A 27,378-nucleotide genomic window follows, 5' to 3' on the forward strand; every position below is an offset into this window, starting at 1 on the left:
TGAAACGAGGAACTTAAAGGTGCCCTAGAATGAAAAATTGAATTAACCTTATAGTGAAATAATAAGAGTTCAGTACATGGACATCACATATTGTCCATATGTACATGGAGTCCAATCAACTTTTGTAGATGTCTATGTAGATATCAGAGAACAATTTAACATATTGTTTCAAATCATTCTAGGGGCACCTTTAATTAGCAATCAGAAACAAGGTAATTAACTGGACACAGCTAAACTAAACTAACGAAGGTAAAAAAAGGAAACAGACAAGTGGCGGGAAACTGTGACAAAGGAACACGTGACCCAAGAAATCAAAACACAACTGAAAGATCAACAAACAGACAGACATGTGACATAACTCCCCTCTCCCGGTAGGCAGGTCCTCGTGTGTCGCAGAAAGACCAACCAGGGAGAGGGCGCAGGCACCCTGGAGTCCTTGAAAACAAAGGCAGGTGATTTGCTGAAATGGCACCCACACTATCCAATGTTTGCAAAAACATTATTAAATAAAAAAGAAAAAACTGTTTTGAACAATGTGAACAAATGAAACGTACAAAAAGGATTTTAATTTATTTTTTATTTTAAATGTAGTGCAAAACAATTGCTACACGTTTATGAATGTGTGTGTAAGTGTACTGAATACCTGTCACATACGGGTTCAGTAACTCGCTATGTTTCCAAGATTCACCTAGTTTTATATGAATTTTGTGATATTGCATACAAAAACACTGGATGGAAACATCAAGATGCGCATAAATTCTAATAATGTGCACAAACACTTGTGAGTTCAGTTCAATTTTTAGCTAGTAAGAAGACATGAGCTATGCTAAACTATGATGGAAACACATTTACTGAATAAATCCCTCCATACGCAAAAAAAGAAAAGAAAAAAAACCTACGTGGCTTGTTTCAACAGAGGATGTGATTGATCCTTGAAATCATCATAGGAGTTGGTTGTAACAATTTTAATAACCTGTTAATAATCCCCACCCCTAACAGCTATGAACAGTTTTAGCACGTGGGTTTAAAGTTAGCATACAAAGCAACAAATTACACTAGAGAAATAGCCTCTTCAGGTTATAAGTTAAATAATTGTACCTCCAATTCAATGATTGCTAAGCAAAACTAGCCTGGATGCCAGCCGAACTTAGCCCCGCCCACAATTTTTTTAGGTCTGGCGGTTCGGTCTGGACTCGATCCATAGAGGAGTAATTATCTCCGAACAGAAACTGTTCGGACCAATAAAATCATCAGGGCGGGCTTTAGACGATAATGGACAGATGATCAACAGTAACGCAATCATGCACGTCATCAAAGGGGCTTGGATTATATTTGTTCAAATCTTAAACGGAGAGCTTGTTTGTATATGCATTCACCTTTACAATTTCTCTCAGAAATGATGATCATGTTGGGTAAGTACTCTGTGTATCATTAAATTATTTTATTTTTTTACAACACCGGCAAAGATTGTTTATTTCAGCGCACGTGCAGACAGGGTTGCCAAGTTTTTACAACAAAACCCGCCAACTATTAGCCCTAAATAATAGCTTTTCGGGGGGGTTCTCCGGGGAAAAAAATGGCGTATGGGGGGGTAAAATCTGTTATTTTGGCAAGGATGCCTGCTAAAATTCACACTCATGGGTCTATATATCACATAATAGTCGCTTCAACCTGTGGACATAGAAAACAACCCGCGGGGAAAAAACGCGGACTTAGCAACACAGTGCAGTTGAACTCTGTCTGTTGACATTTGACAATGCGTCGCTTCATTGCTCTGATTGGTTGTAGGTCTATCCAATTGATGTCTTTCCTGGTTCGGTTGAAACACGCCCCATAATCACAGACCAATGGATCAGTTTCAGACTCATATTCTGACTAGAATTGAATATGACCACGTCAGGCTAGCAAATGTGTGTGAAATGTTTCGAATTGAAATATTCACATCTTAAATATACAACCATGTTGAATTTCAGCCCATAAAAATTCAAGCCCTATAAATACAATGCATTAAAATGCAAGCATGGTTAATACAATGCATATTTTTTTTAAGTAGTGCATTTCAACAACTCTTTTTTGTTTAAAAAATATTAGAAACAAATAAACAATGCATCTGGCAGAGATTTGAACTGATGACAGTTTTACTGAAGCAATACATTTTTATTGTTTATACAATGATAAAAACGTCAGGAATTATAACATTATTTAAACGGTTCTTAGTTTATTTTTCTATGCAGCGTTGTATAATTGTAAATGCATAAATATTTTAATGAAAAATTACTGACACAGAAATAAAGATAGATAGATAGATAGATAGATAGATAGATAGATAGATAGATAGATAGATAGATAGATAGATAGATAGATAGATAGATAGATATCATACAAACATACATTACGATTTATTAACTTGTGTGTGCTCTTAATTTGAAAGAGTGCTACACAGTGGTGACATATTTAATGCTATCAGTATTCATAACATTACATAAAAGTTGAAACACATACAAGTTGTACAAATTCATCATTAGGCGTTAAGTTCTCAGCCCTGCAAAAGTACCAAATTCACTCACTCAATAATCAAAAAAATCTGCAGACAGTCCCTGAGTTTATCATTCTGGTCAAAGACACTCCTGTCATAAGTGCAGCTGTCAACATTACATTAAATACTGTAAAGATTATAAACATAAACAACCATTGGGATATCTGCAAATAAAAAAGAAAAGAGTTTTAATTAAGGTAAGGTTTTTTTTAAGTTTTACTTTGTAAGGGTAATATTGCCATATAAGTCTTTTAATTTAGTGTAATCCTAAAATGTTGAGGTCAACCTGTTATAGTGGATATTAAAAGTCTACACACACGTGTTAAAACAGCTAGTTTTGTGACATAAAAATAAAGAAAAAAATATCAGAAGTTGTGCATGTTTAATGTAAATATTACAATTATTCAATGTTACTGAACACCAAAGTGGCATATTTCAGGAAAAAAAAAAAAAAATATCTACATAAATGTACACACCCCTGATGATACGTTTTTTCATGAGCTTAGTCATTCTGAAAACCTTTGTCATATTCTTTTGACATGCATTACGTTGGTCTTCAGCGGCATTTCTTTACATTAAATGTGCAAAAGTTCTGATATGATTCGTCCTTTGATTTTTTCATCACAAAAAACATGGTATGTTTTAAACAGGGTGTGTAGTTTCAATTTTTGATATCTACTGTATGCAATGATCTGTTCTGGTGCCTTAAAATCTGTGTGGAGTTGCGATACACACTTCAGTTTATTTCATAGTAAAATGCATCTGTGTTAAGCAGGCTGACTGAAACTTGAATAGTTTTATGTATACAAATCTAAGATATGACAGATGTAAAGATCACTTACTCTCTTTTCCAGATTATGATTATGATTTTCTGCAGGCATACAAACAAAAACAAATGAGACTCTAGGGTTGTTAATAAAATAGAAAATGATCTAGGATGAAATGTAATAATAGATCTCACAGTAGAAATAAATTATAGGACATGCATGAACAATTACACAATTACAGACTGTGCCTGGGTGTGACTGGTAACAGATGGAATTCTTCAGAATCCAGTCTATTTATGAGGCTTGTGTGGGAAATCTCACTAGTGCCTAGAATCAGCTGGCACCAAGGATACTTACGTTTGACCTTTTTTCTTCTCTGGTATTTTCCCATCTGTTCAAAGCAAACTGAGCCAATGTACAGCATGATCTCCCAAACAACATAAACGCCCATTAATATTGACAGCCAGCACTCTTCAAAGCACCTCGTTCCAAAAAATATTGCAGTGGCTAAAGAATAATTGAAAGAAGAGGATTATAATGTAAAATTTCTTAATGAGATAAATCTGAATTAGCTTTAAATACGTGTGGATGAGTAAATGAGTATTTACACATACACCAAACCTAAGAAGTAAAAAATATATAATAATAATAATAATAATAATAATAGATTTTATTTATAATGCACTTTTCATTCCGAAGAATCTCAAAGTGCAAAAATATATAAAATATTTAAAATATATAATAATTATAATGTGAAAAACAGAACCTTACTTGTAATGATAGTATTCATTAAGTCAACCACTATGATGGCACAGACCCAACACTTCCTTCTGCAAGTCAAAGATTTTAGAGTTTTATGTTTATGAATGAAAATTAGTCGAACTGCCTGACCAGTAAAAACCTACTGCAACACTGGATGGCTAGCAGACAAAACCTGATTGAAAAAATGTATAATTACTATTCTATTTCATAGTGGCACTGATATGTGAAGATAACACTCACAATTCATGGCTTGGTCCACAGTGAAGGAAAATGGTGATGGTATGTAGCAGGCTTGAAACCATGGCAGTCACCGTCAAAGCAGTAAAAACGTTCCGTAAACCAGCACACTCGTACACACACTCATACTAACACAAAAATATACACAGAAATGTTAACTAAATAATATGTAAATTTCCTTTAATGCTTCTACTTTTCATTCTTGATATGTCTCAACCAAATATTCAGTTTAAACCATGTTAAACCATCTGTCATAAAGTAAACTGTAATGTAATAGAAACATAATCCTTACTTTAATTGCTTTTATTAGAATGAGGATGGCGGCGATAGTTTTGGATGCTAGTTCAACGACAGACGCGCTCATGGTGACCTGTGAAGAGATACATTTGCCAAATACTGAAAGTATTACATTTATGGATTCAGTATGAATCAGTGAATTTAAGATATAATGTGTCATGACATCAGTATCAAGATTTTTGTCTCCCTGACTCATTGTAATAATGGCATTAAAAACTGAACAGTTTTAAAAAGATATTTAGTGCCTTATGCAGTTTTTTACAGACTTACCGTTTTTTTCGAAACTGGTTTAATGATCAAGAGAGAAGAGCCTCCAAGAAAACACAGCCTACTGAACAGTAACAGTGCTAAAACACTTCTCTGTCAGATATACATGTTCAGATACAAACACAAATATAACCATGTACACACATGTAAAGTAAAAAAAAAAAACAGCATGTATAGTCAAATATGCATATTTTAATTACCACAACATGCAGAATTATTAGATGACAATGATATTCATGAAAACAAGTAGGCAAAAACACAAAATGAATGAGAGCGGGGCAAGCAAGCCATGCAAGACTGCAAAACCAAATTACATCATGATTTGATTCATAAATAAATTACTACAATAAAATAGCGTATAGCAGCAGCATGCAAGTCTACATACCACATATTGCACACATTGAGGAGGCGATGTTGGTGCAACTACAGGTAAATGAAAACAAATGACAAGAGTTATCATCCCACTGTGGCTCCACAAAGAACCTTTAAAGGTGGGATAAGTGTTATTTCAAAACCGATTTAGAAACAGGACACGGGCCGAGTGGAATAACAAACTTGTAGCCAATCAGCAGGTAAGGGGCGTGTCTACTATTGATGGTGAGAAGAGCGCTCGCTCTGTGCACGTCATTATTCAAAACACACGAGTCACACATGACGGCAACTAGTCTAATATATGCTGCTTGACTATGCTCGTGTCATGTTCACTTGTTAGTCCATTTGCGATCGTATTGTGGCTCACTTCAGCGATCCGTTCATTTCCACACCATATGTAGCATCTAAATCCCCTCAGTGTGTGCTTCAAGCATCAGCTCACACAATGTCTCCGACAAGTAAGATGCTATACTCCTAATATATGTTTGTTTACTCTTTTCATGATCTATATAACCCTTATCCAGTCATAATTGTAATATGTCGTTAGCTGAACTGTCGTGCTTGTGTTCTATAGGGTTGTTCATGAGAACAGTTTGATCGCCATCTCTAATCTTGTCATAATTGTAATATGTCGTTAGTTGGATTGTCAGCTTGTGCTATAGAGTTGTTCATGAGAACAGTTTGTGATTTTGTGGAACTTTTATGATGCCACAGTCCCCGCTTTTGCTTCTTCCAGACAAGTCTATTATGTGGGTTAACGAAGCACTGTTTTATTAGCCTGACAAGCCAGACCCACATCAAGATGTTTGGTCTGGAAACTCACAATTGACAGGGCTCAATCCGATGGGTAAATCTGATAAATGGTTGTCTTTCAAACTCCCTCTGCACGCAATAGGATAGCGCTACAACCAACCAGAGTAACGTGAAGCGGAGCTAGTTGACAGATAAACTTTTGCCGTATCCAGTTGCAAAACTCTGAAAACATCGTCCCTTTTTAAGAACGACTTCAGTGCCGTTCTTTGTTCTTTTCTCAGAGAAAAGCTTAACTCCAAGTCTTCCAGAGTCGCGGTCAAAGCTGATTCGAAAGACCGCCGTTCACGAGTTTCTGTGTTTACTAGTAGCACGCAAGCGCAACTCGGCCGTCATTATGTTAAGCCCCGCCCACCGACTCTATACACGATGTGATTGGCCTGACCAGAGTTTGGTTTTTACAGCTCAGAAGGGTATTGAGAGTTGCTAGACACTCGCGGTAGATTAGATTTGCTGCCGCTAGGGAGTGTCTTGATTTCTAGGCTACTGTTTTATCATATTAGACACATTTGACACATCTGTTAAAAATGTTGTACTAACGTTACTCTGTGCTTGCATTCTGCGGCTAGCCGGCTACTAAAACATGGTTTTCGTGGTAAATCAAGAAAATAAGATTCATAGAATAAGACTAAACATGTTGAGCTATATAACAATGATTTGTTTTCTGTAAATGTATCCAAACAGATGCTCAAAAGTCTAATAAAACATATTTTAAAGCGTCTATAGTGTTTCCATGGATTTTTACACAATAAAACCAGAAATTTAGGGTAGCGTGGGTATGATGTCATTGATAGGCAATGCACAGACATGGGTCGTGTCCTGGTTAAAATAGCTTATTTTTCTTATTTAAACATTGTTGGAAACATTTGGGAATGATAGAAGTACACAGGTAAACAAAATATATAACACTATTCTAATGGTTTTTGGATATTTTAATCCAAACTAATTACATGTTGTGCCTTAATACCAGCTCTGCAATTTTGAAAGAAATCTCTTGTGCGCACCACTGCTACATTCACTTGATCAAAATACAGTAAAAACAAAAATATTGTGAGATATTATAACAATTAAACAATAACTTTTTTCTATTTAAAATTGTAGTTTATTCCTGTGATGGCACAGCTGAATATTCAGCAGCCATTACTCCAGTCTTCAGTGTCACATGATCTTTCAGCTGCTTTTTAACATCGATAATAACAGCATATGTTTCTTGAACATCAAATCAGCATATAAGACTGGAGTAATGACTGTTGAAAATTCAGCTTTGTCACCACAGGAATTAATTACATTTTATTATATTATATTATATTATATTATATTATATTATATTATATTATATTATATTATATTATATTATATTATATACCAAATGGCAGTTTATATATTTTCTTTCTTACCTGTTGCCTTTGAGGTTATATTTGATGTTGTTGTAAATATTGTTGCACTTGTAGTTGTATTTTTTGGGTTTGTTTGTGTACTCTTGTCTTCAGAGGATGGTGGTGCAGTGGATGTACCTGTGAAAGATTTTGAAATCCTCACAGAGCAATAGTATTTACAATGACTCAGAAGTGATTTTACAAAAATGTAGTCAGTATACCAAATGTACTTCTCACAACAAAAAAAACTAGAATGAAAGAGTAGCTTAATTAAAAGTGCTCATGAGTAGTGAGTACTGAACTGTGGATTGTACCCCTAGCCTAAATACTGTATCGTACACTTTTCTAAAAAAAAAAAAAAAAAAAAGTGTACATACTGTAATACACACATTCCCAGTTGCTGTTTGTCAGGGAAAAAAATGATCCTCTGGCCAACTTTTTAAAATACATCACTTATCAGTGATAAGATAGCTACTCATAAAAATAACATAGATTACAGAGATGAAAATATGGAAAAGTTTTCTTTCAGTGCACTCAACAACATTTTAAATCACAATGTAAGAAATAATTGAATTAAAATTCATTCACGTTTTAAGGTTGTCTGGCAATAATTTAAGATTGAATATTGGTCTGGGTAGTCTGCTCTGTATTTTCTACTGCACACGAGGCGTGATAAAAGAGCATAATTCAAATGACTCTGTATGCAATTGGATAGTCCTTCACCAATCAGACCACAAAAGGCATGATCAACGAGTCATGCTATCCATCATCGTGTTTAACCCGCCAATAGCGCACCAGGTAGATAAGCCAGTCTGGGATTAATTACGGCAAAGTACAGCAGAAGCCGTAGAAATGAATGCATGGGTTTCCAGACTGAGTTACAGGGCGAAATCATATCGCCAGCGGATCAGGTTGGGTTTACCCAGTCTAGTTTTAAGGGTCTGACATGCACTTAATGAACACTGAACAAACTTTGTCTGTCTTTGTTGTATTCTTTGTCCACAACAGTGGAAAAAAAAGAAAAAGGAAAGAAAAGTTCAGTTATCCCACATCAGAAATGGGTTAAAAAAGAGATTAATTTCACTCTAAATTAATATCCAAAACAGTGCAATTTTTTGCGTTTGTGATAGAGAAATAGGAATCACTAAAATTATAAAAACCATTAACTGGGATTTTAAGGTGGGTGAACACTGAATTTTACAAAAGTTAAAGGTGGGATTAGTGATATCTGGTAACCGTTGTTGATATTTCAAATCACCAAAACAAACACGCCCCTACCCCCATAAAGGGTCTCGGCCCTATTTTGATAGCTCCGCCCCACACATACGTAACCCAGAATCTGTGTGTAACTAATCCAGGTCAAATATTCAATGAAAAAGTCATCCCTTCCATCACAAAAACACAAACCGTTCTCATGAACAACTCGATAGAACACGAGCATGACAGTAAAACTAACGACATATTACAATTATGACAAGATTAAAGTTATAATGATCACAAAAACACAAACCGTTCTCATGAACAACTCGATAACGTTAGTATACAAGCAAATGAGCAAATGAACGGGTCTTTATCATCGCTGAAGTGAGCGACAATATGATCGCAAATGGACAAACAAGCGAACATGACACACAAGCATATTCAAGCAAAAGCCAGCATTAGTTCTTTCTTGGCTAATGTCCGTCCTGTGTGACTCGTGTGTTTTGAATAATGATGCGCAATGAGCCTCTCTTCTCACCATCAATAGTAGACACGCCCCTTACCTGCTGATTGGCTACAAGTTTGTTATTCCACTCGGCCCAAGTCCTTTTTCTAAAACGGTTTTGAAATAACACTTATCCCACCTTTAACTTTATTAAAGAACACATGATTATTTTTTCCTTAACTTCTAATTCAAATTATTACTATTATGACATCCCTTAAAATATATATTAATAGGCCTTAAAAGACACTTATGATTTGTCTGTTATTATGCAACTTAAATGCAGAATTACATAATTACACAAAATATTTTGTTTCTTATCATATATTAAATGACAAATAGTGTTATTGTTTTCAGATGTATTTTATATTTAATTACCAAGTTTACCTTCTTATCACAGGAACTTGATAAGCATGCCAAACTGTATGAATATCTTAAAATTTAAACATGCACATGCACATTGTTTTAATAGGGGCATCATCCTTCCTACACAGCTACTTTTGCTCAATTTATGATGATAATATAATTTGTAATGAAAAATGTACATTATCTATACACTGTAAAAAATTATTTAGAAAAAAAGTTACCTGGTTGCCTTAAAATTTTTAGTTCATTGAAATTAAAATTTTGAGTTAATACAATGAACATTTTTTTGAGATTCGACAACCTTTATTAAAATATTAATAAAAGATTTTGTAAGCATATTGGGTAATTGTGTGTGCTTTATTTCTGATAACGCAGTGAAACATGCCAAATAGTGCAATTGTCATGATTTATCTAATTTTTTATGTGGTTCAGATACAAAAATATTTTGAGTTTCTACTTATTAAACAAAGTTCCTTCATTGTATCAACTCAAATTTTTAATTTCAATAAACTCAAAATTTTAAGGCAACCGGGTTACTTACTTTTTTAAGTTAAACCAACAAAAAACAAAAACAAAAATTTCACCAGGGAAAAATAATAAAAAGAGCGAAAAGAGCGACAAATGCACTTATCTTTGGTGGGGCACTCCACTCACTAAATGAAGGAGAATTGTACAAAATGGATCAAAAACTCTTCTTATAAACGTGCTGTAGTTGTCACATAATACACTGACCGACAGAGATGCAGTATAACACCATGGACAATCAATAAGGTGCATACTGAATTTAGTCCTTAAATTTTACTATCTCAGTACACTAGCATCTATTTATTTTTACATTTTAGTTTAAAATTTTGTGCAACAGAATTATTAGACAAACCTTGATTTAATCACAGAAGTACTGTGTTCATATCATATTATTTGGTCCCGAACCAGGGTTCATTTGCGTCATCAAAGCAGCAGCTGTGAAGGCGACGAAATGCATAGCGTTGCTCCCATCACTTTTATATTTTTGTTTTTGAACCGTTGGTTTTGTTACCAGAGCTTCAGTACGTAATGGCACGTGCATCTATCTGCCGCAAATGCACTGACAATACTCTAAAGAATGCCGAAGACAAGCAGAAATTAGATCTAAAACTCTCTGCTTGCAGTATGTCAGTGACGCTCAACAGGTAGTGAATGAGTGATGAGTGATGAGTGAGTAGATGAGTGAAACACACACAAAACACTCAAATCAAATCATACGTCATTAATAGTGGTTCACTTCCACGACTGTTTACCTCAACTCTCATAACAAGAGCTCATTCAGCTCATTCATCACGGTGAATCTGACTCCTGCAGCGTTTGAGTGACTAAAAGTGAGTGCACCCTAAAAGTGACTCATGTTGTTGCACCTCCAGTAGTGACACCTGCAGCTGACTGCCTGAGAATAATGTAGATTATGTAACATATACACATAGTTAATTTGTACCAATAAAATAAAAATAATAATTTATTGGATAATTCGATACAATTCGTTTTGCAATAGTAAAGCCACAGATGAGAATCTTGCTGATTTATTTTGAGTCTTTCCTAGAATGGGCAGTTTGTGACGTATTACAAAACATTCAGTGGCACATGCCAGTCAAATACAGACCTGACACAAACACGTTTAAAAAAAATATTACTGACTTTAATGTGTTTAATTCATGGGCGTCTGAACCATTGTGTGTGGGTGGGACAAGACCCACCCACTTTTTAAGAACAATGAATTGGACCCACTCACTTTTATCGTCTCTAATTCAGCACATGTCTGTTTACCTTGACTACCAATTAACGGAGAAACTTATTAAGAAACTTATTATTAAACACATGTTAACGCTTTTCTAATATTTTCTCTTTTGTTATTGAAAATAAATACCTTTCCGATCTGATATGCGAGTGTGGCTAAAGCCGGATTCGAACCTATGCTCGATTTGTGTCAAAACTTGATGCCAAGCGGAAAGGTATTTATTTGTTATTGAAAATAAATACCTTTCCGATCTGATATGCGAGTGTGGCTAAAGCCGGATTCGAACCTATGCTCAATTTGTGTCAAAACTTGATGCCAAGCGTCTTACCCCTACTCTATAGCCACAGTAAATAATTCAGTGATTTCTGTAATTTTGTCTGGCCCAATCAATCGTTTAGTAAACGGCACTTTTTCTGTCTGGACACGGAGCATAAAAAACATGCAACTTGTTCATTATCATTATCTGTGAAACTGTTGATTTCTATGACAGTTAAATGAATATAGCCTTTTTATTATTAGACTATTGGTATTGACTGGTTTGAGGTATTTTTTGGTATAGGAAAGGGATATGGCCTCAAAAGCACCATAATGCAGGAAATCACATCTATGAAATATTTTTTTTTTCTGGGGGAGAAGCCCCAGACCCCCCGCAAAACAATTTCCCCACCTATCATATTTTGCCAAAGCTGCTACTGACCCACCCACTTTTTATTTGCTTCCGACGCCCATGGTTTAATTTATATTTAAAGCATCCCAAAATGATGCTATTTATTTACGCAACTTATTTTGTGTCACTATTACGTCAGTATCTGCTCAATTAATCTGTCAGTCACTATTGAAGGTGTCACAACACTGCGACATGTTCCGCAACTCGGTGTCAGTCAAGTGCCATGTCATTGTCACTGTGTCACGATAATGAAAGTGACACATGCCACTATCCACTGGCACATGCCAATGAAGACTGAATGTGCCACCAGATGCAATACGCATAGTGACATGTGCCGGCTTCTGTGTGTCAGATCCCATGTCACTTTATGTTAATACTTCTGCTGGATAAAGTGCTAATGATTGTTTATTCGTAAGTTAAAATAAGTATTTATCGGGTAGGGATAGGAGTAGGTTTATTGTCCCAATAAGACGGCATCCATTTAATAATTTTAATAAATAAAATAATTTAAAATAATTTAACAATAATTATAATTTAAAAAATATAATAATTTTCCTGTTAATAATACTGTACAATAATACTCAGGTGCAAATAGTACCTGCCACCATTTGTAAATGGCATCTAAATTGTTTGCAAATAACTGCTACTTTTATATAGTGTAAATATGTCTCTATTTCACTTAGTGTAAATAGCATATAACTAAGAAAATTATGCTATTGTCACTTAGTGTAAATAGCATATAATTGCACACAATAAATAAGTGTTTTGTTCAATCCCTAAATCACAAGAAAACAACTTATGTCGAGATCATGATAAATAAATGTAATAATAATAATAATAATAATAATAATAATAATAATAATAATAATGCACGCTTTAGCACTTAAAACAAGATATGAGTTTTTTCTGAATGTCTCTTTTTTGTTCCGTCATACTCCCAGAAATGAGAACCGATGTCACATGGGTTATTTTAATTTAGGGAGGTAAATGAATAAAAAATATTGACGTGCATGGATAAATAATTTGTAATATGGAAATATTCCTTAAACAAGAATTGTGAAATTTGATTGCTGGTGACTTAAACTGGCTATTTCTACTTTAAAAAAAAGAAAACAGTATGGCTAGCTATAGCTACCCTACAAATTTTGAGGGAAATTACTTAATCACACAAACGTACGGTTCTTCTTTTCTTACCAGTAGCATGTGAATCTAAATTTGTTGTAAATATTGTTGGTTTTGTAGTCAACGCTTGTGTTGTTGGCGCACTGGTTGTTTCAGCAGGCGGTGGTGTTGTGGACTGAACTGGGAGAATGATCGGCTGCCTGAGCCAAAACTTCGAGAGAAGTTCCACAAATACAGCTCTGAAAGGAAAATTAAAAATCAGCTTTAACGAACAATATGAAAAATATACAGTAACAATATGCTATTCTGTATTTTTTCCTCTTATTATGCTCCAGTAAAACTAACTAGGCTACCTGAAGAAAAATGTTCCTTCACGTTCGGGTGTCCAGAACACGCTGATTGACGTTTTCCTCTGGTTATTAGGCTGAACCACGACACGGTTCTAATAATATCCATATGATAAACAGTTTACCTTAGTTTAATGAATTAATATCCGTGTTTAACACATGGTGTATGTGCGCAGGACTCACACCACAGATGAGTAGGCTGTTGTCCGGGTCAACCAAAGTAAACGTACCAACAGAATCACAGTTATCACACGTACGAGCATCCAACATGAAACCTCTAAAATTACTCGATTTAGCCGAAAGCACCACTGTGGTGGTAAAATGAAAGAGTTAGTGACAGATCTGAAAAGCCATTTACACCAATAAAACATTAAACTGACAGAGAGAGAATCTACCGTTAATACGTGACGTTTGCCATTCAGACGAGTTCAAAGTTACATTTTCTGGGTGGACATTGAAAGGGGGTTCAGTATTTTGTGGTGGGTAATTGCCATGACTAACATTCATTTCTCGACATTGATCCCCGTCAAATGATCCACTGCTGTAACAGGAGATGAACTTCAGCAAGATAAATCCAAATGAAAGGATAAAGAGACTGCTCATCTGAAACGGCAAAATAATAACATACATTTTTAACTGATTTCCTTTCCACAGACTCTTTAATTTAGATCAGTTGTAATAAAGATATTAGCCTACAATAGCCTAGCCTACATTGTTTTAGACCTACGTACCGTGCGCTTTGCTGATCAAACAGTAGCAGGCTATCTGTCGATGTCAGTCCCTTCTTAGTCCGTCAGCTGAACAGATATTTTATTCCCTCTTTTAGTGAAATCAGTTCAATAGGGCGATATCAGCTGTGTCCTGCCCCAACAAGGACGTTAAGGAAGTAGTAGCTACAGGACACATGATTTATCATCACCGTTCTTAAGAAGTATAAAGGACACAGCTATTGCTTCATTTTGTAAAGGTTTTCAAATATGTGTTTTGTAACAAAAAGCGGAAACCATCTGAATTGGTGGGAGAGAATTGGTTCCTTAGATATCTTGTAATAATTTGACCTAAATTGCAAGTTCATGTCACAGTCCTTTAAATAATAAATGAATAAGTCACTGTCTTTAAAGATAACTTTTAACCTTTAGCCTTCTGAGAACAGTTTGAACGCTTCAGTTCATCAAGTTACTGTTTTACCAACACAAAAACACAGGGATGTAGTCAATGATTAGTCAGAAACTATAAATTATGGGGTACTAAAACATTAAATAAAATATCTGCTCAAAGAAATTAATTTGCTCTGCTACCTACTCTAAATGTCTTGAGTCTATAACAGTTTAATATGCTGTAAGTATGATCAAATTTATGTCATGGAAACAAAGTAGGCCTAACTGTGCAGGTGAATACTAACATTCAAAGGAAACCAAACATGACAAATCAACCTGGCTGTCTTCCAATAAGGAAACTGTATGAATAGCAGATGTGTCAATACAAAAGTTTCACTGTCTGCAACAAGCCAAAACAAAATATGTCAATCAGAGATACAATCAGAATTTCCATTAGAGTTTTTTTGTTTTCTCTTGACCAACTTATTACCTTCAATTAAAGTCACATTTCAAGTGAAATAATGACATCTCTCAGATTGTTTGGCATGGTAGCCTATATGACAAAGTTGATATGTATGGTCTTGGTGGAAAAGATCTGCTACGCTGATGCTGCTGCTCTTATTACTGCTGCAGAGCAAGTACTGGACTTGCTAAACTGCCAATGCATTGCTGTGAAAGCTAAAGAGACTTACGTTGTTGTAAGTTGATAAGTGGTTGATTCATCAGTGTTTCAATATGCTCTCGTTCATAGAGATTTTTAGATGGACACCAAAGCTTTTTTGCAATCTCGGACCCAGTTTTTTTGCTGGCTTCCATGGTAGCAATACGCTGTGTTTTTCGCCAACTACTGGCAAGTTGTGACCAGCTGTCCTTCAAAGACCAAAGACAATTCGATCATGCAGGCTTGGACTGGACAACATCAGCAAGATCAGACAATTCCTAAAAGAGCATGCAACAAAGCTTAGTACTTGCAATCTTTACCTGACTCATAGGAGCCATACTTTGACTCGCTCCTATGAATCTACACCCCCACCAGAAGCCTTCACCTAGCTAAGGAGCAACGGCTTGTGGTACCATCACAGAGAGCCATGAAATCCCTCTCCAAAACATTTTCATTCTGTTCCCTGCTGGTGGAATGTCTTCCCACCTCAATCCGGTAGGCAGAATCACTTACAACATTCAAAAGACAGCTGAAAACTCATCTTTTCTGTGAGCACTTAACCTCATCATAATATAAATAAAGAAAATGAAAAATCTATTTTCCTCTTTTTCCCTCCCTACACTGTACACTGGGCACTCTGCATTTCTTCGCCTCTTCATGACGGATCGGTTCCTTTATTCCTCCCTTTGGATAAAAGCGTTTGCTAAATGTATAAATGTAAATGTAAATTTGTGGTGTCGAATTATTGGATAAACCGGCGGTTCGCACAGACCAAAACAAAAACAGATAAACATTCCTACATGGAACACAAATTTCAAAGTATACTAATAGCTTGTACATTGGTTTTCTGAAAAACGAGTAGGTGAATTTAGCATGTTTCTTAAATAATATCTGCAAGCATATTATTGTATTTGTATACTTTAATAAAGTGAAAAACTTACATACAGCACCTCTAAAGGACCTATTATTAGCCTGCGCCATCGAGTTTCATGACAGAAACCTGTATCTAGCTACAAAATAAAATGTAAACAACATTATAAATAAACAATTACTAAAAGATTTACTCAAAAAAATGAATAACACAAAAACAAGGGCTCCAATAACATACTCCAACATAAATGATAACCTTTCTGATTAGACTTATTAACCTTTCCACACATCGGTTCAAATGTAGCGCTGCCTTCCCGGAATGCTGTGCTGAAGTGTTGAACTCGTCGCTCGACGTCACCCATAGGAATAAAGTGGAGCGCGGCGCGCGACATAAGTCTTCACGGACGACTGGATTTGCAGTGTTTACGGCGTGCATTTCCGACCTTCCGTTCTATTAACGTCAAGTGGACCCATACTCGAAAAAAACTCTCCGAAACTTGTGAGAAACCGGAAGGAGTATTTTTAACACAGAAATACTCCATCAAACGTCCAACATTAGTTTTTGAAACTTTGTCTATGTTTAGGATGGGAATCCAAGTCTTTAACAGTGTAAAAAGCTCAGTATGCCGGAAACAGCATTTCAAAAAAACATAATTTAGTATGTTTATAAATCCATTTACCTTGTGGACACACACACATATTCAGACACATTTTGAACGCGTAACGTTAGCTCAAACCCTTCCCTAAACCTACCATCTGTGTATTATAAAAAACAGGATATAAGAGGCAGATACGACTGCATACATAATTTATTCAGAAAGTACAAATATCCCAAGTGTTCCGAGGCCAAACGATTGATTTGTGTGAAGAAAATCCCCAAAAGCGATCAGTAACGCCGAATCCATCCGCCAAAGATTAATAATAAATTTCAAATATTGCCGCCGGAAGAAACGTCACGTCAGCTTTGACAGCATTGGCTGTCGTGTGTCTTGTGACCAATTGCGTCATTACGCCAGCTTTGATTGTAAAATGCCATTGGCTCTCGTGTGTCTCGTAAACGATCGCGTCATTCAACTTGTTGCGTATCATTTGAATCAGAAATAGGAATGAACGAGAGTGCGTGTGTGTTCTGTTCGCAAAGGAGCGCGATCATCTTTTCAACGACTAAAACATTAAGATCATCTCTGTTCTTCACATGAAGATATCGTATGACTTCAGAAGACTTGTAATGCAACATGAGTTAATACTTTTATACTGTTTTTTGGTCCGTTTTTGCAATAACTACATGTGACTGTACATTTGCCTGTTACTGTTATGTGTTTTATATTGTTGAGAGTTTGTAGGTTTAGGGTAGGAGTGGAGTTAGTTACTCCAAAATATAAAATTATTCTATAAATATTCATTCTGTGAGATCAGTCATGGTGTCATGTTGTGCGAATGGAGAAAAAAATATTACCACTTAGCGCCTCCGGTGGACATTTTACCCCAAAAGTGCAGGTAAACGTACCTGGAGGTACATAATTAGGGTGTTGCAAAAATGTAGGCAGAGTAACGTATTTCCAATGAGCCTGGGTTGCAGATATGCTGATTAAATATAAATCCAACAGATCACTCAGATCAGCAGGATCAAGGCCGTTAGAAATTCCAATAGTTCACTCAAAGCAAGTAGAGTCTGCTTTTAGCTATCATGCCAGCCGCAGTTGGAACCAGCTTCCTGAACAGATCAGATGTGCTCCAACAGTAGACACATTCAAATCCAGACTCAAAACACATCTGTTTGGAGTCGGTGGGCGGGGCCATAATGACGACGACCGAGTTGCGCTTGCATGCTTCTGGTAAAAACAGAAACTGGCGAACGGCGGTCTTTCGAATCAGCTTTGACCACGACTCTGGAAGACTTGGAGTTAAGGTTTTCTCTGAGAAAAGAACAAAGAATGGCACTGAAGTCATTCTTAAAAAGGGAAGATGTGTTCGGAGTTTTGCCGGCGAATGTTTAATCTATCAACAAGCTCTGTTTCACCTTTGTTGCTCTGGTTGGTTGTAGCGCTATCCTATCGCATGCAGAGGGAGTTTGAAAGACAACCGTTTATCCGCCCCTCGGATTGAGCCCTGTCAATGGTGAGTTTCCAGACCAGACATCTTGATGTGGGTCTGGCTTGTCAGGCTAAGTAAACCCCACTGTGAGGTTTTTTAATTGTGGAGTTGTTATTTTGCTATTTGAGCAAATGGGAACACACACGCACACACACACACACACACACACACACACACACACACACACACACACACACACACACACACACACACACACACACACACACACGTATATGTAGTCTCTCATTCACCGCTTTAGAAGTTTACCCAACTATACGACTTCTGCTTTAGAGAAACCCGGAAATATGAAATGGATACTTTCATTAAAAATACAATGCAATGTTAAGACTTATCTGGATCAAGACATAAGAGTCAAATAGATTATGATGTTACGGTAATAAAACAATTGAGATAATTCAGTGAATTGTATAAGCAAGCCTGTCTGTTTAAAAAAAAGCTAAAAAGAATAGAAATGCATTCTGTACGAAAGAGATTCAATGAGTAGTTGACAAACACGTCATCATAAGAGATAAGGCTTATACGAATATAGCATATTTTTAATATAGGTTTTGTACCGTAGAAAGTATATGACTGATATGAATATGATGTGAATGTAACTGTGACGATGTTAGTGACCTGTGGGGGCAGCATCGGCACAATCAATGAAAAATCCCACATTAAATACAGGGGCGAAGAAACGTCTCCCGCGTATTTTGACTTATCTTTTCGTTATCGTTGTGAGATTTGAATACTGTATATTTTTTAATTATCAAACATTTCAAAAAGATGTCGAACCTCAGTCAGAAACTAAAGCGCTGGGCTGTTGAGGAACTTGAGTTGCCAGCAGCCAGACTCCCGGATGACGGCTATATGAAGACGTTAGTGGCTTGTAATTAATTACAAAAACAATAACGTTAACGTTAATCCTCATAAACCATTTTAGACTGATCATGTGTTTACGTTTTTGTGCAGGTTATGCGTCGGTCCTGGAGCGTCTATTTGGAAATATATAACACAACATGTCTACAAAGAGAGGTGAGATTTCTAATCTAATTCTTACAACGTGTTTTTTTTTTTTTTTAAATTGTTTAAACAGATATTATTTTTTAAACAGGAACGTTCGGGTCATGAGAGGGAATGTTCAGTGGTATCCTTTAAGTTTTCTTACAATGTGATGTGTTTATGTTATATGTTTATATGTTTTTTAGTAAACATAATTTTATTTGTAATAAGTAATAAAACACACACACACGCATATATATATATATATATATATATATATATATATATATATATATATATATATATATATATATATATATATATATGAGAGAGAGAGAGACTTAAAACTAAACAAATTAGAAATTAAATTAAAAAAAAGTTGAAGTACTAAAATAACTGAATGGAAAATAGACTTGCACTAATAAAAATGACAAAAGCACATAAAAAAATAGTAAAACTACAATTTAAATGAAAACTAAAAATACAAAGAACTGAGCTAATTAAAAATAAAAATATAATTGAATATAGTATATAAATAAATAAATAAAATTAAATGGCATAAATCATTTACATATACAGGATGATGATTTCAGTATCATTTTTTTTGTTATACTTGTCTTTTTAATTATACTACACTCACTGTAATGTTTTTGTTTTTGCAAATTAATTTATAACTTCAGATAAATTGTGGTTGTCTAATCAGTGGAAATGTTCCTTGACAATCGGAATCGTTAGGTACAAAGTTTTACAGGACAAAGAGGTAAAGAACAGTAGCTTAATTGCTTAATTTCCTTCATTTTCCATTTTGTTAATCTGCTCCTATAAGGATTTATATGTATGTAAAAGTGATTGTTCTTTGTAGCTTAAACAGTTGAAAAATCAGAATAAAGATGCAACAAGGCTTGAGCTACAGAGAGAGATTGATGCCCTTCAGTCTGAACTCCTTCAAATGGACACAAAAATCAGTAGATTGGAGGATCAACTTGAAATTGAAGGTGAATGTTCTCTTTCTGTTCTATCCTGATGCTCTCTTGTACTACCAACACCTGTGCTACATACGCTATATACAATGTGAATCATCATCATAAGCTCAAACAGGTCTCTAATTACTTTCTTAATGCAGTGTTTATTCTTTTCTAAAGGAAGTTATTATAATCCAATACCTTGCTCTGCCTCTGCAGCAACTTTCATTTTAAGATGATTTGTTGCACATTTAATATCCTGTTTAAAAATACATCAGATTACTGAAAAGTATTTTATGTTGTTGGGTTGTTGATATAGCTGCCTTCACGTTCTATTGGGAATTTCCTATTTCCCACTTCTGAAGTTTTGATTACGAGCTCATTGCATTCAGATTTTGATTTGAGAGGAAGGTCATGTCCAATTTTTAACTAGGAAACTCATATTTATGATAATTCCGATAGCACGTGAAGGCAGCATAATATCTTTTCTCCCTTGTGACTGCTGAGCAGAGCAGAACGTGAACAGGAACTGGGAGGACTTTGTGGAGAGCAGGTGCAGGCAGATCCTGTTGGAGTCTTTCAGGCATCGCTGCTCTGAGGAGAGAAACGTACTGTTAGCAGACACCCGCATGATTGGCAGCCAGCGCCATGCCCTGGAAGAGTTGTCCAAGTAAGCACACATCCAGACTGTCATATTTCTATGGCAGTTTTCTCAACAACTAAATGAAATTGTTTTATATGTATTAATATGATCACTGATATTAAGCTTTAAACTGTAAAATTGAACACCGCAAAAATAGTTTACTATAGGTCAAATTTTTGAGGAGTCTCTTGTGCTTACAAAGGCTGCATTTATTTAATCAGAAATACAGTAACAACTGTTATATTGTGTTAATATATTTTAAAATGAAATGTATTCCTGTAATGAGGTGACGTTTCAGCATCATTACTCCAGTGTTTAGTGTCACATGATCTTCAGAAATCAATCTAATATGATGGTGTAATGCTCAAGAAACATTTCCTATCAATTTAGGGTTATTTTGATGAACAGCATTTTTTTTGTAACAACTCATGTCCTTACTTTCACTTAATTTCTTTATAAATAAAAAAAAAACTTTACCCTAGATTTGAACTTATATGTACTGTAAATCACACTATTTACAGTACATATAATTACAGTACATATTGTACATTTGCTATTTACAGTACATATAGTACATTTACAGTATACCCCTAGACTTATATGTACTGTAAATCACACTATTTCTCTTATTGTCCAGGAAAGCAGAGGTGAAGCTGGTGTTTGGACCATCTGACAATTCAGACAATGGAGCTAGATCAGATCCCTTAGTTTTAGTAAGTTTGCTGAATGGACTCCACTAGACTTCTTGATTAAAAACTTGTCTTTACCAATGAAAAACCATTTGCATCTCATTTCAGAAGAATGTGAGAGAGCTCTGCAGTGAGAGGGTTCTCTTCTTCCAGTGCCTGCTAGAGAGTGAACTCAAAACAAATCCATCCACTGAGTAGGAGACACAGGCCTTTGACGTTGATATTGTAGATAGTAGAACTTTATCTCTGCTGCCTTGTTGATGCTAATTCATTTGTTTTTCATCTAGATTTACTCATGATCAAAGGAATGCTGTGATCCAGCACTGGATGAGCACAGTGGAGGTAGACGAAGTGAAGAAGACACTCATTTTAAGAGTATGCATCAACACATTATGAGAACACAAAATGTTTTATTTCCTCAGAACCTGCTGCGGTCTCATCCACCAAACCAAGTGCTTTCGGCTCTCCAGGCACTGACCTCCAGACAGCAGGTGGCGTTAGAGGAGAAGATTGCAGCTTTAAATGTAGAGCGTGACGTTTCGGCTCTAGGGTAAAAGTTTACATTGTAATGTATCATCAAAGTATCGCATTATTGAATTAGAGATGATTATTGCTCATAATTTGCATTTATTGCAGGTTTCGTTATGAGCGTGATCGCCTAATAGATGTGTCGTCAGAGCAGAAGGAGGAGTTAACACCTGTCCATAGTCTATTACAGGTGATCAGTCGAGATGGTAGTCTCAGTGCATTTTACACTCTTTCTCTTGAGGCTCAAGGTTGTATTTGTGTTTGTGTTTGCTTGCAGTCTGCCTGGGAGGAAGTGGAGGAGAGTTATTTTGAATTGTCTCAGACTCGCAACAGACGTGGGCAGCTGGAGACTGAACTCACAGCTCTGATGGGGAAAGCAGAGACGACACACAAAACAGACCCAGTGTCCAGGTGAGAATTCCCTCAGCCAAATCTATATCATTATGGCAAAACAAATTATATAAAACATTTTTAATTATGAATCAAAATGCATCAAATTTATAATGTTACAAAGTATTTTTCCTAACTGTTTAACTCATAGTAGCTCATGCCTTGAACACAACAACAAATGCATGTAAATTAAAGGGTTCTTCTCCAATTCAGGACCATTCACACAATGTGGCTAAAATTCTTTCAAAAAGACACGGGCAGTGAAAACTATAGTGTGTTGAGATGTTTTTAAAAAGTTAAACTTTTGAATTGAGTGTTGCGTTGGGTGGGATGGGACCTGTTACATTGTGACTTCACAATGTATAGAAAACTCAAACAGCTCATTTTGAGACACTTAATGATTAAGGGTAATATAAAACAAGGAGTGGGTGTATTAGCATTATTGGGAGTTGTGAAAACACTGTCGACACATTTATTTTTAAAACACCATGGAAAAGTCGATTTTTGAATAATATAAATTAAGACAAATGTTTTTGTTATATTTCTGGTAACGTGTGTGTGTGTGTGTGTATAATACAAACAGTTTATATATGTGTGTCAGTGTGTGTGTGTATTTATGGATGTATGTAAGAATATATCTATATAATCTGTATATCTGTTTGTGAGCAGGTGTGTGTTTAAATTGGAGATGGAGGGAGTGAAGCAAGTGGCAGTTAGAGACAGCATCAGAGAGCAGTGTGCTCAGCTACAGCTGCAGGCCAGAGAGGGGGTAGACGCCATCAGAACCCTGCAGACACAGTGGCAAAGTGTCATGGACTTCAGACAGCTTGTGGTACGTAATTGTATTTATTGCTGACAAAAGACTGCATATTCTTAGTGTGGAGTTGTTACATGTGTGCTTTGTCTGTATAGGACAGGAGACAAGAGCAGATACGGAGCCTGATCAAAGGGAACTCCTCTGTGAAGACCGAGTTAACCCGTGTTCATGCAAAGGTAACGTCACGTTCAATATATTCTTTAGCTAATTATTATGTCCTCTCACATACAAACACTACCGGTCAAAGGTTTGTACTGTTTTCTTATATATATATATATATATATATATATATATATATATATATATATATATATATATATATATATATATATATATTATTTTTTATATTTTTTTATTTAATTTATTATTATGATGGCAAAGCTGAATTTTCCACATCATTACTCCAGTCTTCAGTGTCACATGATTATTCAGAAATGATTCTAATATGCTGATATGGTTCTTAAGTTTTGAAAACCGTTGCACTGCTTAAAATAGTATTTTTTCTTCTTCTCGGAATTCCTTGAATAGAATGTTATATGAAATATAAAGGATGAATGAAAGAAATAGTAAAGGCATTTGCATTGTTAAAAAAAACGCACTTGTGGCAATTTTGTCATTTCATTGCTGAATAAAAGTTTTTTGTATGTGTGTGTATATGTGTCTTACTGACAAAAACTTTTGGAAAGCTTTGTCTTTCTTTGTCAAAAACTTTGTCTGTGTCTGTGTGTATATAATCATATACAAGAAAGCTTTTTTTCCTTCAGGTTGGACAGTTTGTTCAAGAAAAGCTCAATCCTCAGTTTGGAAGTGTGATTGAAGCCAGCAGTGGACTCCGCAACTCTGTGTCACAAGAGGCCAAGCACTTTAGCTGTTTATCACTGGCTGCACTGGATTGTAGAGTCATGAAGGGGTCAGACAATCTGCCAAAACCCATTTTTTGTATTCATTCGTAGGATTTAAATGACATTGTAGTGTATAGTATAACATTGTTCACTAGCATTTTCAGAACTGAAGATATATCCCAAACATTTGCATTAATGAGAGAGAGAGAGAGAGAGAGAGAGAGAGAGAGAGAGAGAGAGAGAAATGATCTGAGGCGTAATGTCTGTGCAGTGACTTAATCTTTTTTTTTTTTGTCAGCAGGGGGCAGAAACTACCAGCAGCTCAGCTTTCGATCCACCAGATACACTCCCCAGTTTTCAAGAAACTCTGTGAAAATCTGTCATTCCCCATGTATATGGTGAGATGCTCACTTACTGTATTAATCCTCTTTATTTATTCCTCATTTTTCTGAAATTAATTTTAAAGAATTAGCTCATCAAGTCAATATTTTACCACTTACAGTAATTTCTACCGTTCTGATGATTGCTGCTATCACATAATCACAGATTAAATATCTTTGTCAAACATTGACAGTATCCCCATCACTTCCCTTTCAACTCATAATTCAACAAAAACCGTTGGTAGTGTGTCATGAGTATTTTCTTTCTTTCTTTCTGTTAGGCCCCAGAGGAGCTTTGGTCTCAGGCTGCGACCCAACGGCTGGAGTTACGATATCTGTACAGGCTTCTTCAGCTTTTCTCAGAGTCAACATCAGACCTGCAGAAGCTGACAGCACAGCTATCATCTCCCGATCAGCAGAGTATGTCGTCATGGCAATATTTATAAAAAATAAAATAAAATAAAATCCCTTTAATGCAGTGTTGTATAGCTGTTTTTGAAAATATATAAACACTTTAAAAACTGTGAACAATTTTTTTTCTTCAAAAATGGTGTTCTAAGTTTTTGTTATTGTGAAAGAGGCTTGATTTCTTTCCTTGGTTTCAGCTTTTCTGCAGCATGTGAATACTGTTGACGGAGAGATTCTGCAGATGTTGCTCCCTCGGGCCCGTGAGCTCACACAGAGGTGCTCTAAAGGCCTGCTTTATGCAGAACAAGTGAAGACTGCCATCACACACTGGTAAGACATGGCACTCTCACGTTTCCAATACTACAGCAGCAATACTGATCCTCAACTGCTCAACTATGATTTGAATCAGATTAACACGGTTTGATTGTGTCTGTGCAGGTGGGAGCAGCCTGGTCAGTTTGCCCTGCCAGAGATGCAGAGAGAGGGACTGACGTTCCAACAATGGCTTCAGAGGTGGAAACTGGCAACAAAGGAACCCTGAATTAGTTCTGAATTTGAGAGCAAAGTTTACATGTAGAACAACTTTATCTGTACAGTTTTTCACTTCCTTTCAATTCACTCTTTGCAGTCATTAAAATGTCTTTACCATGTTCAATTTGTGTTTGAGGGCAAATCCTTTTTAAGAAATATTTTACGCACTTTTACAATAAATCTACTAGACAATGTAGTTGGAATAGTTTTTTTGTTTTATGGTGTCTTAAATAGTGATGGGCGAATCTGGGTCAGAGCATGTATCAAACTGCCAGTCACATGATTTCAGTAAATGAGTCTTCATAACATCGTAACTGTCTCGAAAGTTTTTGAAATTTAAATGATTCACTTTCACCAAAATATCCCGGCTTAATCCCTTATCCTAGTTTTGTGCAATAGCCCTTTGCTTTCTGGAATACCTCCCAGTATTTCTAAATCTCCCTACTAAAAAAAACATAAGATGCACTGCAGTATATACAAGTATAATACAACAGTCCAAAAGGTTGGAGTCAATGTTTTAAATGTCTGACTGAACCCAACGTTATTCATGTGAGAGCTGACATGACATTGCTTTTATACTCTACTAATGGTTTTAGGAATCATATTTAATTGAAGACAACCAATCCATCAGCACCAAAAAAAAAAAACCCTACAGCAAGCAGGGCAATTATCAGTGATAGGCACAAATGTACAGTCTTGTTCAAAATAATAGCAGTACAATGTGACTAACCAGAATAATCAAGGTTTTTAGTATATTTTTTATTGCTACGTGGCAAACAAGTTACCAGTAGGTTCAGTAGATTGTCAGAAAACAAACAAGACCCAGCATTCATGATATGCACGCTCTTAAGGCTGTGCAATTGGGCAATTAGTTGAAAGGGGTGTGTTCAAAAAAATAGCAGTGTCTACCTTTGACTGTACAAACTCAAAACTATTTTGTACAAACATTTTTTTTTCTGGGATTTAGCAATCCTGTGAATCACTAAACTAATATTTAGTTTTATGACCACAGTTTTTTAAAACTGCTTGACATCTGTGTGGCATGGAGTCAACCAACTTGTGGCATCTCTCAGCTGTTATTCCACTCCATGATTCTTTAACAACATTCCACAATTCATTCACATTTCTTGGTTTTGCTTCAGAAACAGCATTTTTGATATCACCCCACAAGTTCTCAATTGGATTAAGGTCTGGAGATTGGGCTGGCCACTCCATAACTTTAATTTTGTTGGTTTGGAACCAAGACTTTGCCCGTTTACTAGTGTGTTTTGGGTCATTGTCTTGTTGAAACAACCGTTTCAAGGGCATGTCCTCTTCAGCATAGGGCAACATGACCTCTTCAAGTATTTTAACATATGCAAACTGATCCATGATCCCTGGTATGCGATAAATAGGCCCAACACCATAGTAGGAGAAACATGCCCATATCATGATGCTTGCACCTCCATGCTTCACTGTCTTCACTGTGTACTGTGGCTTGAATTCAGAGTTTGGGGGTCGTCTCACAAACTGCCTGTGGCCCTTGGACCCAAAAAGAACAATTTTACTCTCATCAGTCCACAAAATGTTCCTCCATTTCTCTTTAGGCCAGTTGATGTGTTCTTTGGCAAATTGTAACCTCTTCTGCACATGCCTTTTTTTAAACAGAGGGACTTTGCGGGGGATTCTTGAAAAAAGATTAGCTTCACACAGACGTCTTCTAACTGTCACAGTACTTACAGGTAACTCCAGACTGTCTTTGATCATCCTGGAGGTGATCATTGGCTGAGCCTTTGCCATTCTGGTTATTCTTCTATCCATTTTGATGGTTGTCTTCCGTTTTCTTCCACGTCTCTCTGGTTTTGCTCTCCATTTTAAGGCATTGGAGATCATTTTAGCTGAACAGCCTATCATTTTTTGCACCTCTTTATAGGTTTTCCCCTCTCTAATCAACTTTTTAATCAAAGTACGCTGTTCTTCTGAACAATGTCTTGAACAACCCATTTTCCTCAGCTTTCAAATGCATGTTCAACAAGTGTTGGCTTCATCCTTCAATAGGGGCCACCTGATTCACACCTGTTTCTTCACA

The 27,378-nt window shown here is 35.9% G+C and overlaps 2 protein-coding genes across 4 annotated transcripts; one reads left to right on the plus strand and one right to left on the minus strand.

Annotated features, from left to right (window-relative positions):
- Positions 1 to 1,592: 1,592 nt before the first annotated feature.
- On the minus strand, positions 1,593 to 14,485 carry LOC137038926 (putative ferric-chelate reductase 1). Of its 3 annotated transcripts, XM_067413936.1 has the most exons (15): positions 14,341 to 14,485; positions 14,128 to 14,257; positions 13,792 to 13,999; positions 13,580 to 13,704; positions 13,403 to 13,491; positions 13,122 to 13,288; positions 7,446 to 7,562; positions 5,252 to 5,289; positions 4,870 to 4,959; positions 4,595 to 4,672; positions 4,306 to 4,430; positions 4,075 to 4,133; positions 3,661 to 3,810; positions 3,379 to 3,407; positions 1,593 to 2,700 (listed from the first exon to the last, which is right to left on the minus strand). In XM_067413936.1, exons 3-15 carry the CDS (start codon positions 13,997 to 13,999, stop codon positions 2,575 to 2,577), a joined length of 1,401 nt encoding a protein of 466 aa, XP_067270037.1. In that variant the 5' UTR covers positions 14,128 to 14,257; positions 14,341 to 14,485; the 3' UTR covers positions 1,593 to 2,574. The 3 variants fall into 3 exon arrangements, with proteins under 3 accessions (XP_067270037.1, XP_067270036.1, XP_067270038.1); XM_067413935.1 differs by having other exon boundaries at positions 14,128 to 14,450; XM_067413937.1 differs by lacking the exon at positions 7,446 to 7,562 and having other exon boundaries at positions 14,128 to 14,449.
- Positions 14,486 to 18,762: 4,277 nt separating this feature from the next.
- haus5 (HAUS augmin-like complex, subunit 5) lies at positions 18,763 to 25,624 on the plus strand. The gene is made up of 19 exons (XM_067412696.1): positions 18,763 to 18,996; positions 19,091 to 19,153; positions 19,233 to 19,265; positions 19,856 to 19,880; positions 19,983 to 20,115; positions 20,593 to 20,752; positions 21,363 to 21,438; positions 21,523 to 21,608; positions 21,702 to 21,756; positions 21,837 to 21,964; positions 22,051 to 22,132; positions 22,220 to 22,353; positions 23,002 to 23,164; positions 23,245 to 23,325; positions 23,914 to 24,059; positions 24,293 to 24,389; positions 24,653 to 24,791; positions 24,977 to 25,109; positions 25,218 to 25,624. Exons 1-19 carry the CDS (start codon positions 18,905 to 18,907, stop codon positions 25,318 to 25,320), a joined length of 1,929 nt encoding a protein of 642 aa, XP_067268797.1. The 5' UTR covers positions 18,763 to 18,904; the 3' UTR covers positions 25,321 to 25,624.
- The last annotated feature ends 1,754 nt before the right edge of the window (positions 25,625 to 27,378 follow it).

Source organism: Pseudorasbora parva, chromosome 13 (assembly GCF_024679245.1).
Source record: "Pseudorasbora parva isolate DD20220531a chromosome 13, ASM2467924v1, whole genome shotgun sequence".
In the NCBI taxonomy this organism is placed as follows: Eukaryota; Metazoa; Chordata; class Actinopteri; order Cypriniformes; family Gobionidae; genus Pseudorasbora; species Pseudorasbora parva.

Excerpts from the sequence above, each read along its gene's own strand:
- haus5 (XM_067412696.1), top strand. The coding sequence starts at position 18,905 with ATGTCGAACCTCAGTCAGAAACTAAAGCGCTGGGCTGTTGAGGAACTT. Across the intron at positions 18,997-19,090 it reads GATGACGGCTATATGAAGAC|GTTATGCGTCGGTCCTGGAG; the intron begins GTTAGTGGCTTG and ends GTTTTTGTGCAG. Across the intron at positions 23,165-23,244 it reads TGGACTTCAGACAGCTTGTG|GACAGGAGACAAGAGCAGAT; the intron begins GTACGTAATTGT and ends TTGTCTGTATAG.
- LOC137038926 (XM_067413936.1), bottom strand. The coding sequence starts at position 13,999 with ATGAGCAGTCTCTTTATCCTTTCATTTGGATTTATCTTGCTGAAGTTC. Across the intron at positions 4,431-4,594 it reads TTCTAATAAAAGCAATTAAA|TATGAGTGTGTGTACGAGTG; the intron begins GTAAGGATTATG and ends TTTTTGTGTTAG. Across the intron at positions 3,811-4,074 it reads AATGAATACTATCATTACAA|CCACTGCAATATTTTTTGGA; the intron begins GTAAGGTTCTGT and ends ATTATTCTTTAG.